This window comes from Ascidiella aspersa, chromosome 5 (assembly GCF_963924565.1).
Source record: "Ascidiella aspersa chromosome 5, kaAscAspe10.2, whole genome shotgun sequence".
Lineage (NCBI taxonomy): Eukaryota > Metazoa > Chordata > Ascidiacea > Phlebobranchia > Ascidiidae > Ascidiella > Ascidiella aspersa.
In genome coordinates, this window is record NC_139451.1 from 20,992,390 (window position 1) to 21,005,141 (window position 12,752).

At 35.7% G+C, this 12,752-nt stretch overlaps 1 protein-coding gene and 1 long non-coding RNA gene across 2 annotated transcripts; both read right to left on the bottom strand.

Moving 5' to 3' along the window:
* Window positions 1–390: 390 nt before the first annotated feature.
* On the bottom strand, window positions 391–6,396 carry LOC146145348 (uncharacterized). Its single transcript, XR_014498708.1, has 3 exons — window positions 6,237–6,396; window positions 4,289–4,349; window positions 391–827 (listed from the first exon to the last, which is right to left on the bottom strand). It is a non-coding gene; the product is annotated as an uncharacterized LOC146145348 (long non-coding RNA).
* A 1,326-nt stretch (window positions 6,397–7,722) lies between these two features.
* Window positions 7,723–12,376, bottom strand: LOC146145349 (arrestin domain-containing protein 1-like). Its single transcript, XM_083389734.1, has 9 exons — window positions 12,190–12,376; window positions 11,903–11,998; window positions 11,287–11,382; window positions 11,071–11,198; window positions 10,752–10,931; window positions 9,191–9,281; window positions 9,013–9,113; window positions 8,405–8,504; window positions 7,723–8,142 (listed from the first exon to the last, which is right to left on the bottom strand). Exons 1-9 carry the CDS (start codon window positions 12,299–12,301, stop codon window positions 8,102–8,104), a joined length of 945 nt encoding a protein of 314 aa, XP_083245860.1. The 5' UTR covers window positions 12,302–12,376; the 3' UTR covers window positions 7,723–8,101.
* Between the last annotated feature and the right edge of the window lie 376 nt (window positions 12,377–12,752).

Here is a 12,752-nt window from a genome sequence, read left to right on the forward strand (position 1 = left end):
TAATACCATAAACTACTCGGGGCGAACATTTTACTTCTTTCAGTCGCCCTATATTCGACACAGTATGCCCGGTGTATTTTAATGTTCTTTTCAATTTAAATGTTTTTTTCGATTTATATATGTTTTTCAATTTAAATGGTTTGAAACATTAAACTATAGAAACGCCTTATGTGATATTATAGAAAAGTCGTATAATAATTATATAAAGATATACCATTTTAATCTGGATACATTATATGTTTTGCAATTCCCTCTGTTTTGTCCTTGCTACGGGAAGACTATAAAGCTATAAAGCTATTTTTCAAATAAATTTTTTTTTTCTTCTCTACCAAATAAACGCAATACTTTTGCTATCAGACTGGATCTTTTCAAGTCTCAAGTGAGAATTACTCGGGTTTTATAGTTCGAGGACTATATACGAACTTTGAATATTTTATTTAGTGTCATTTTTGCGAAGTTTTTATGAAAAAACTTGATCAAAAGGGCAACTAGAATCTCAGGGGCGAGTAAAGTACAAATTTGACTTAAATGTATGGCCGGAAAACTGTCTTACATTTAGGACAGCATGAACAAAAGCAAATTCGAACAGTGGACATTTAAAGTACTTTACATTATTTACTTGCGTTAAAAACGGGACTATTGTAAAAATCAGATTTAGCAACTGACATAAAAACGCAAACGGCGAAAAAAATTACATTTCGAAATTCACTTGAACACGTGATCAAGAAAATCCCTCACGGTCGGATCGTGAAGCTTAATTTTGTCCATTTTCTGGTTTTGCGACGGGCAAGCTTTCTTGGCGTAACACATGAGGCAAATAAAGTGTTCTGCAAAAGAAAAAACAATAAAGTGTTAACACGCTTACACTTAAGGATGGAGCAAGACTTACACAGTTAATTTCAAAGTTATGGTAACTATTAAACAGATAGGTCGCGCACATATAATAATTACGACACCCAAAATTTAGAGCAAAAGTTTAATACCAATATGACACTCTATTGTAGGGGTTGTTAATCTGTGATCCATGGACCCCTTGGGGATCCGTGAACTAATTTTATGGGGTCCATGAAAGCCAAATTGAAATATTCGTTTGTATTTAAGAAGTAATCTTTAATTTTTTTAATAAGTAAAATCAATTTTTTAACAAAGGAGTTTAAATAAACATTTTAGCACTAAATGTATTAGACTCTATTTTACTTAAATCATCTGCATATTTCTGAAAGTCTATTTGGATTGTGACGTAAATTTATGAAAAAAATCAGCATAGTTCTGAAATCATCGATTGTGGCGTCAATTTATGTCGTTATTTTTGAAAATGTCTTGCCTACCGTGGTCCACGCGAAGCACAATATATATATATTTTTTCAAAACAATGTTTTCAAACATTGGTGTTTCATACTCTCGTTCTTGCGCATGATTTGATTTAATTTGTACCAACGTATTTTTTTGCCTTTTTGCTGGAGTCCCGAAATGTGTAACACAGCTGAACGTTGCGAGCGCGCGACGCTGATGATCTAATCGGAATTCAATTATTTCGAGAAAACAATCCTTGGAAGTCATTTAGCAATTAACAAGCGCGAGTTTGCCCTGACAGATGTCTTGCGAGGATTAAATCAACCTCAGTGCATTTAAACGTACCAGTGCCGCACGGAAAAGGCATACTAGACAGTCGCAAAATTTGTTGTATGAGTTTAGGCATCGATCCTTTAGAACAGAACTATATAGTGTCGCAACCACCTGCTGGGCCCTAATGCGTCGTTTCAATTCTCCAAGTGCGTCGCACAATGATTCCGATTGGCATTTAAACTTAACTGAGGTAATTAAATGTTTACAGGTATTGACATGTGCATTTCATCTTATTATTACATAATTGTAACAATTGATTTCGTTTGGCGTTTTTAATACACAGTTAGACAAAAAACATTATACTATTGAAAATCATGTTGCGTGGCAATTTCAGCAAACTTTTCCAATGGCAAGAAGTTAAAAGTGTAAGTATACCACTGGTTTAGTAATGCTGAGCGTCGCCGTAACTTCAATCCACCAGCCTTAGACCTGTGTGCACCGGCACGCCAGCGGTATGTCTTAAGAAATATTAAATCTGTCGCGAAATTAATAACCAAACCCTTTGCAAATCCATTTATTGATACACGTAAGCAGGCAACCCTATAAATGCACACCATATATTGGAAATTTGATGATATTCTGTAATTTACATATCGCTTTGCCGTCTCGTAAGGGACAAATTAAATTATGCTGGATTTTAATGTGTTGATGATGGTCTACGGCGAATGCTTTATTGTGTTAGAGGGCAAACCTTTAAAATTTAGAAATTAGCGCTTTAAACCTATAAACTATAGCACTTATCAAAGTGCTGCGTGGCATACAGTGTGCCGCAGGACTTTTTTGGATTTTGGTATATAACGTTTAATAATTGTCCCACAGTTTTGCTTCAGATGTGCCATGAATATTATTTTTTTAGTGTGCCTCGAGCTCACAAGTTTAGTAGCCACTGCTTTAAACCCATGAACAATTAGCATGGAAATTCGTCACACGGATTGGTTGAGCTTTTTTGGGGTTTAAATGCAGGCTGGTGATTCTTTTATATCGCAAGAAGTACAGCATTTTCTGTGTAAGTGAGCTTAACCATTTGTAGATATGAATGTCGGTTTTAAACGGCGATCAAACAAAGATTTGAGCGACTATGGACACAAACGCGAAGATTGGTTTTGGGCTCAAAAATTTCACCGGTCTTTCAGGTAACTTAACCACACTTATAATATGTATTTTTACAGTGAAGAATTTTTGTTGCATGAAATCATGTTTTCATATTTACACACTACAATTTACAATTTCTACGACTCTAAAATTTGTTCCTTTCTTCTCTAACCGTGTGCATCAAGAAATTGTGTTTAGTCAGCGCTAGACAAAAAGGGTGAAAAAATGTGTTGTTACAGAGACGTCATTGTCGAAATTTTTGTCTTCCGCTGTGGCGTACCTTAGTGCAGTGGTTCCCAACGCATGGGTTGCTACCCAAAGTTGGGTCGCCTCATTGTTTTTTTTGGGTCGGTTGTTTTTCAGGCATATTGTATCTTGGAAAAAAATAACATAAAACGTGAAGAGATCACAAAACCAAAATATGATAACTAAACAGCGAAACCGGTTAAAAGTTAAAGCTGACACGCGTCTATGCTCTAGCAAACTAACGTCTCGATTTCAAAAACTCACTGACAGCAAGCAAGTACAACTATCTAATTAGTGGTTTGATAAACATATTATTTTCGGAAAAAGTAACTGCTTTGGTAGTGCAGTTCATTTGCAACGCAATCTTGTATGATAAGAAAGACACACACACATATGTGTTTAATAACAACTGTGATCTAGCCCCTCGGAAGCTGCTTTATGACCAACGATTACGGCTTTTCGTATCAATTGACCGGAGGTCGTGAGTTCGAACCTCACTGCAGGCCAGTTGTTTTTTTGGCTTGCTCTGCTTGCATCATAGATCGACAGATTCGGCGAGTCTTGTATGATACTACGACAATTTGCTTGGGTCGGAGGATTATACCAAACTAATTTTTCTTTCAAAATGGGTCGCCTTAAAAACGTGTTGGTAACCACTGCCTTAGTGTATGGCTATGCAACTGTGATATATACACTGTCAGTCATACGCGATCTATATGGCACGGCGGTATAGCACTTTAGGTATAAACTTAACTTGATCATTGGTTATTTGTGCTCGTTAAAATCCTTTCTCACAATTAATTGTTTCGGCAAATTGGAGGTAAATCATATTTTTGCGCCATGTTGAACTCAAATAATGCCCCTGCATATGTTTGTCATTCGAAGTAGCACTGGCCAACTATAACGGCTCCGTATCATTAGCTCCACGGTTTGCTCATTCGGCAAGGAAGCTATAGCCAGCAACGATTGCTTTTAAAACAAAGCATTTGTAAAAAAATAGACTAAAAAGGAAAACAAAGCTATTCTGTGGTTTATTGCGCCATTTGGCTCTGGCGTAACCTATAAGAGTGAACAAAATTACCCCTCTACGTAATGTTAGATGCAGGATTTCTGCAAAATGTTATGTTTCAAGTTCAACTGACCCGAAAAACAACATCCTGCTTCGGGTTATTTGGCAACGCGGTGCGACCTTGACATTTCAGCGCTTTTATCAATCAGAGTTGAGGAAATCAATACACATCGTGCATGCCAAATGCGCTATTTAATATTTGGCCGGGGAGCTCGCTGGACTGATGGCCAACTTTGCAGCGTTCTGTTTACTCACCCGTTGACTTCTTTCCTCTGCAATCGTTGCCTTGGCATGCCGTCTTGCAGAGGTGCGTGGCCTGTGAACAAACATAAGGTAACGTCTATAAGAATCGTATTAATAACTCTTTAAGAATCGTATTAATAAAGCAACAAACCGTGTTTTTTTTTAAATCCGTTAGATTTTTTATGTTTATAATAGTTATCACTTGTAAACGAAGCGTTGGTTTTCTATTACCACAGTTTACCAAAGCGATAATGAGGTCAAAATCACGCCAGATACCGTAAAAAGCTATAGTTTGTCAATGTTTTGGGTAAATCGTTTGCTATATTGCACCAAATTGTCGAAAATCAGTGATCAGTCGCTTAAAATTTCTGAGAAAATATAAAAGTCGATATTGTCCTCTTGATATTGAAAGGAACTCAACCTTATGACGTTAAATCGCCCTGAGCCTGAGGGCATGAGAACTGAACCTATACGGAAACAATTCAAAAATGTGTTTGGGGCAGCACTGTTTCAACTTGTTTCCGCTGCTAAGCTTGTTTTTTTTTCACTACAAAGCTTGCAACTGTAAGCAACTTTTTTTATTTTTGTATAGACAATTTTTTTTATTGCTTTTTATTTTTGTATAGACAATGTTTGACAGTTTTTCTTGCATTTATGTAACACAGTGTTTGTTTATCTGGGTATGGGCGCAATATCAGAGATACCGAGGGCTTTTAAGGTGGTAATGGAGCAACTTTTAATTGTATACCGGAATAGCAGAAAATTATCGCATACTTTTAAAACAAATTTATTTCTTAAATAAAATTGTGTTACGTTTAATAGTCACAGGTCGCATTTTGTAACCATCGCAGAACAAATCCGATTCTTAAGCGATTAGGGTGCCACAACTATACATTAATAGTTTTAACTTTTATACCACAGCAGAGTCCCGAAGACATTATCCGTACACTCAAGTAACAACCGATGGCAATGTCTTAAATTTTTTTGGCATTTTTCTCCCTTATCACCTTGGCTGGAAATTTTGTTGTAAAATTCAAGTAAATTCAGTAGGAATTCTACACATTTTCTGTGTTAATGGCGAGGTACGTCCAGGGCATCCATAGGCTACATTACATGGATTCAAGTTTACTGTGGTTGTGCCAACTTGATGAAGAGCCTTACCCGATGTGCGTTTTTTATTCCTTGCATTACCTGCGAATGTAATTGTTACGTCACTATAGCGTGCAACTTGTCTAGTGGTTGGGTTGATTGCTTGTACATTAGCTAATTCAGTATTAGTTTGCTAGTAGGAGGTGTTGTTTTCCGAAGATAGGAATTCAAAATAGCATTATACTACAAGCTGTCTGTATGAACAATGTGCCGAAAAAATATTAAAGGCGAATTTCTCGAGCGAAATATTAAACTTCTTAAGTTCATTGGTCGTAATCAACCGGAATCATATTTTTAATTGCATATTCGGGCAATACTTAAATGGCCACAAAAATGCTATATCAGTTGGAAGCCTGAGTCCTGATTTTAAGCCTAAACATACGGTAGCCCTAGAGATTGTGATCTGCAGCTACAGGCGATAGCTGAAAAAAACGTACATGCAAAACCGACATAGAAACAAAAGAAAGATATAATTGTGATTTGTGGCACTATCTGTTCTATAGGTATTTTCTGCGACTTTACAACATTAATTACGAGATAAACAGAACTACCAGATTTTCCTAAAATACCTTGAATAAGTGTTAAAGTTTAAAGCTGTTGAGTAAATTTATTAATTAAAAAAAACTTCCACAGCATATATCAAAGAGTGCGTTAAAGAGTCGCGCTTACTTAAAAATATTTAAATTATAAATATTAATGAAACTACAGATTTTCCTGTATTGGCTTGCAGGTTATTTAACATTTATTTGAAAGAAAGTTTTATCATGCAACTAATAAAGTAAAACAATTCGTAATACGTAAAGTTTCTTACCGTAACTTGCGTGAAGAAGTACAGCAAAAGAACAGCTGCTATTGCGAATTTCATCTTAACTTCCTTGAGATTTTCGTACTTCTCCAAGGCAACGTTGCAATACTTTTGAGGCTCTTTAACAATTTTTTCCTATAAGGCCTTTCAAAATCGATTGGAATTGAGAAAGGCAAACCGCACAACGCGCAATCGTGCATATAGTGACGTAAAACAGGAGTGGAGAACGTTGGAAAACGCGCAAACAGCAAGCAATGCAGCGTTTGGTGGCCATCCAACAACTTGTAGATTTTGCAATAGCGGATGCGCGTCGGTAATGTTGTACGTCCTTGCCATACCTTACATAAAAGCATCGCAATCGTTTTTTCCAATTTCCGACAGATTGCGTATTGCTTGATGTTAGCTTGTTGGTAACATTCGCATTACGTTTTTGCATGTACACAAACCTAGTAAGCTACATAACGTTACCCCTTGCTAAACTAAAAAACTGATTTATGTTCGACCTGAAGTAGGGTAAAACATCAAAAACTTGTGGTTGATAACGTCAAGACACTAATGCAGTACTTTAAACACCAGCATGGTGTTTAAATCAAGGTATTTTTAATAGGTCAAACTTTCGTCAAAAAAATATTTTTAGGTCGAAATTTGTCAATTTTTAGGTCAAAAAATATTCGCCCTAATAATGACACTATACTGATTCAATTATGAAGTAGCCTAAAGGAGCAAGGTTCGGTAAACGAGTTATTTGTATGTCATTTTAGGCGAAAATAAAGTTATGCAATAAAAAAACTTGTTTTTGCAACCCCTTTAAGTGGTTCTCTTTCTGTATCACGTCTTCTGTATATTTTGTACTTTTCCTGGGCCTTGCAACATTCCACATTGTGCTGACTACAATGTCTTAAAAAGTTGCAATACAATAAGTAATCCAAACACAACAAGAATGAACAAAATAAAGCCCAAACCGTCCAAAACGAAATGCATTGCACAATTTTCCATGTAAAACAAAGGGGCTGGCAATACGGTAGAAGCGTTTTTGAGATGATATTTACCTACTTTTTTGTGTGTGTAAAGCTTAGAACAGCATAAAACCAGCATAAAGGCAACTAGATGTATGCGAAAAATTGTACTGAATCCCGTTTCCCCTGATGGTATATTCACGCCTCTGTTTTTTGTCTATATTCCCAGTGCGGCGTGGCAACGAGTTTTTCGACCTATGCGATCATTCTTTTGTGAATCATTCCGTGACGCAGAGCAAGCCAAAACTTAAACGACTTCCGAATGTTTATTGAAAAAATGCTTAAGGTCTGAGGAAATGACTGTTCCACGAAAGACTTTGAAATTTCGTCATCGGAGTAAATTGCCTTGACCTGAAGGTAATAATTGTTTCGATAGAACCGGTTGTATTTGATTAAATCCAACAATCTATCCTATAACGCTTTCGTCTTATGTCAGCAGAGCTTTGTATATTCAACAGATTACCAGATTTGTACATCTTATGTATTTCATGAGTTGAAGTAGTAGGATTAACTGTATTTTATACCCCACAATTTAAAGAGCAACTTAGTTGAATATGGGTACAAATTTACAGGCTAAAACAGGATTTTATTACGTACATAATGTGTATACGGTAACGCGCAAAACAACGGTTAAATGCAGTCGTTAAAACATGTGGGTAAGTGACAATTCACAATAAAGGTGCAAATAAAATAACATTAAAAGTTTTTGCAAACTGTAAGATAAAATAACATAAAATGTCATAGGTTAATAACGTCTTTAAAAACAAATAGGTAAGTTCGAATAAGTAATAAACGAGCAAATAAACAACACAGAAAACTTTTCCAAACTATATGATGAAAGCCAAGTAAAGTGATTTATTCTTTAGTTGCGAAAACATCGCCTTTGCTGTTCACTTCTGTAATTAAAAAAATGATATTAGTATTATAGCCACATACCGGAGCAATTAACGGAGTTTGTTAGTCATGTTACACTTGTGCCATTTATCACTAAGAATAGAGAGATATATAGTTAGCTTCAGTTACTTTGATCACACAATTATTGGACACAAAATATTGGACAAGATGAAACTATACTTCATTCAAAACTATTGTTTTTGATAAAAAATCAGCAAAACGTGTGTATAGGTAACGAATAATTGTTTTTTCAAGTGCAAGTACCATCTGCAAGAAAAAGGGTATCTTTTTCTGTTCCAGGCGAAGCAATGTGAAGTGGGATGCTGACACAAATAGGATTGCCGTACTTGATCAAGGCCTCGATCTGACACAGAATGCAAAAAAGTGAACACGTTGTTTTTGGAGAGTCGATATGATAAATTGACAGAAAACATATTTTAATTTCCTTCGTAAGTATAAATATTCGTATTATTTGCTTTATACCAATTTAGGCCTCTATTCTTTTTTCATGTAAAAACTTTATTATGTTAACCAATTCTATGCCTTGAAAACATAAAGAAAATGTTTCTTTTTTTTTAATTTTTTTAAAGATTTTACTGTCTATGACAAATCATTTTCTTGAACTATGCTATGGTAGTACAAAACCATAATATTTTGTCTGCTTTTCAATCTGTATAATAATCTGTTAAAAAACGACCCTTATTTACAACTTAGAGTAAAAAAAAATAAGCAATCCACTACCAATGTGCCAAATGTAATATGACGAAATAACATCTCTACATACAATAAAAATACTTTACCACCTTGAATCTAGTGTTTTTGAAATTAGTTTAATAATAATTCGAACAACCATGCACTTTGCTATAGCCTACCTTTAAGCAGTATTTCAAAGTGATCATTGAACAACCCTGAAGGCTGTGCAAACCATCTGCTGGAATAATTAGATTTTCTTGGCAAGTAAATGTTGAAGGACCTGGTAAGGCAATGTATTAAGCATTAGTGATTTAAATATCTGTTAAGCAAAATACGCATTACTATTTTTATGCACACCTTCATTGTTCATTTTCTGCATCACTTCGACTTGATTGACTAAAGAAACTTTGTGACTTTTGCAGAGAAAATCTCCCTTTAAAGTCGCCTCCTGCAAATAACATGAAAATTTATATATTGATCATTGTACTTTATAACAGTTTGATCTCGTTTTTCTTTGATTAGAATTTCATACGACGCCACGATTTTGGTGGCTCACAAGTTATCCAACGATGATGTCAAAATATGATCGAATAGGGCCTATAGGCTATAAACAGGGTTGCCATACCGTGCTTATTTCTAAGATTTGTGCTTATTTTTGGGTGCAGTTTCTTAGAAAACACAAATGTGCTTATTTTTGGGTGCAGTGTCTTAGAAAACACAAATGTGCTTATTTCTAAGAAACGTGATTATTTTAGAGTTGTGTGCTTAGCTTGTCTTATTTTAGTTTCTAAAAGTGTTCTTTATCAATTATTTTAACATTAAAGGAGGAGTGAGAGACTTCCTTTATTTATATTTACCAAGTTCTTTAACCCAGATTAAAGAGTTGTGATTGTTTATTCTAAATCAAAAAAATGCATTGTATCCTATGGAATTGTGGTAGCTTGCTTTATCAATTAAGTACACTTTTGGCTTGACGTGAGGACTGACATTTACGTGACGCATTACAGTAAATCATTCAATAAATAATTTTATTACAAGCCAAACTCCGCCAAGTGAACTAAACTTAACTACCAGGCAGGTCAGCTTCAGGCGTTTCATGCTGCCATGCACCACGGTTTAAAACAGGGGTCGGCAACCTACGGCCCGCGAGTCAGATCCGGTCCGCCAGTAAATTGCATCCGGCCCGCGACCTGTTTCACAAGATGGACGGTGAACACGGCCAATCGGCCATGCCTCATGTTTTCAACTATGTTAAATAAAAAGTGCAAAAAATTTTCTGCGCTTCGCGCGAGTCGTATTTCCTCGCCCTTTAGGTATATTTGGCTTTTTGAGAGGGCTTCTCAGACCGAAGGCGACGTGAGCATGGTAGCTATATCGAAATGGAAATATATTAAGGCCCGTCGAAAACTGGCTGAGTTTGGTTTGGCCCGCGACTAGAAAAAGGTCGCCGACCCCTGCTTTAAAAGGTGTACAGATGCGTTCTGGCGCAAAAAAGTAAAAAAAATATAAAGCTTGAATTAAATAGGAGTGATTAACTTGCCAATTTCTACCAAGTAAACGCATTTTTTCGAGCTTCGGTGGATTAAGCTACGTTTTGCGCATACAAAAATAGCTGTTTTCAAGTTTTTATCTTATTTTATAACGTTATTCCTAAAAGCTTGGATTTCACCCCCGGAATCCTGGATCTTCCCCTGGTCTTTATTAGCGTGCTTATTTTTGGTCTGAGAAGATGGTAACCCTGGCTATAAAAGACAATTATTTTGACAAAAATATCTCACAAGGTCTTAACAGATATTACCAGGGTTCTTTTCCTATATATAATTTTCTATTCATAGCGTTTTTAAATAGTTTGCAAAATCTCTCGAAGATTGGAACCCTGATAATGCAAAACATCATTCATAACACGTTGAACATTTACCTGAACCAGTGAGCATCGCAATCCCGTCACAATACAGCAGCTCTTGTTTCCAATGTCCGCTTGGATGTGAATAACGTCACCACTTCTATAAAGATTTCGATCGCATTTGACCCCGAGAGTGAAATCGTCGGGTTTGCAAAACATGAAAGGTGATTGTACGACACTTGCATTCATGGAATCCTGAACAAGACTTTCGTTAAAATGCCTATATAGCCAAATTTCGATAATAGTAATTCTAATTCAATACGTTAACGGTATAATATACTGTACAATTGGGGGGATTCTATTTTTTTTTTTGAAAAAATTCACATGTTTCTACCAGTCTTAGTTCATGTTTTCCTTCGTTTCTTTTGCAGACTGAAAATGTCCGTTGGAATTTATAGTTGCTCGGTCTGAAAACTCTATCCACTTCCACTTCGACGTAGTATTCAACAGAACCATGTTTTCCTGTTTTTACACAAGTATGGCATTTACAAATGGACAACTTGGTGCAGTTTTGTCCAGTTATACTTATTTATCAAAACCTTCCTCTTACCGTTAAATGAAATTGGAGAGCCAGTGGGAATCACAAACTCGAACGGAAATTCGTTTCGGCCGGCTTCCAAAACTTTGCCACACTCATCAGTTTTCTCTGTACGCAAAGGGAAAACAATATATTTTTTTGATGTGGTTAAATAAAAGTCACTATTAATGTATTGGTTAATAGTTGTAATTAAACTAGCCAGAATAACGTTATGTAACGTGGATTATACTTCCCATAGTTATACTTTATGATTCATGACCTGACAGTCGTGCTGCAAGCTAATGTGGCAATATACCATAATTTAAAATTTCAATTACAAACTGGTTTGGCCGGGCATTTTTTCGGTCTCTATAGTAGTACTTGACTTGGAAATAATCTAATTTTCATTGCTATTCATCAAAAGGGTTTAATGAACGAAGCATATGAAGTTACATTTTATTTTGCATTGTTTCAGCTCTTTTTTTCTGTTTACATTATGCCATATAGACAAATTAAGCCCATATAGACAAATTATCCTATCACGGAGCCTAAATTACATGTATTATAAATCACCCTAAAAAGCATTCGCAACGTCACAACACGACTATCCAAAATGGTTTTAACTTTCAAATAACGTCACAAACTATACCTTTTGGCCACACTTCCACTTTATCATTGATATAATATTCAATCTCAGCTTTCTTGTATCCTGTTTGACACTTGCCAATGCAGCGCACAAAGATACCTAAAAAACGCAGCAATTTAAACAGATTTCAATTTCGTGGCCATGACCAAATTTTCAACTTTAATTCTGTCATTAAAAAAATACAGTAATGAAATATGTTTTGGTGTATTGTGGTTTTACAATAAAACAATGTAAAGTAAACTTAAAAACGCACCGGAAATATTCGTGTTTAGCGTTTAAAATTGACTTGCCTCGATTTCTTATCTCAGCTGTGTTGATAAAAGTAACAACACCTTTGACGGTTTCACCGGCTTCAAATTCATTTCCCTTTCTGTCGAAAATTATTTCCACTGTAGGTTTCATTTCTTCGTTCTTGCAAATAATCAAAGATAAATTATTTAGAGTTTGCTTAAACAAATTCTGAAATTTAAATTAAAACGAATTAGGACAATACAGTCTGGCGCATTTTATTCAAGCTTAACCTATGCTCGAAATTATAGTATTACGAGTAACATTCTATTTTGCCAACAGCAAGCCAATTGCTTATTCTTCCAGTTTATGCTCTCGGAATTTACAACTGTGTAGCTTGCACGCTGCAGCAAAGTACTTAATCCTGTCGATGGCTTGCTGTATTTATGCAGAATGCAAACCCGAAAAATGCTGAGGCAATCCCATGTAAAAATGGACAATATAGTTCACGTGATTTTAGTTTAGCGATTGCAGATAATAAAAATAAGTAGATGCGCCGGTCTGGTGACGAAACTATTTCGCGCGAATTCAACAACACGTTGGCAGCGCATCACGAGTGTTGCGT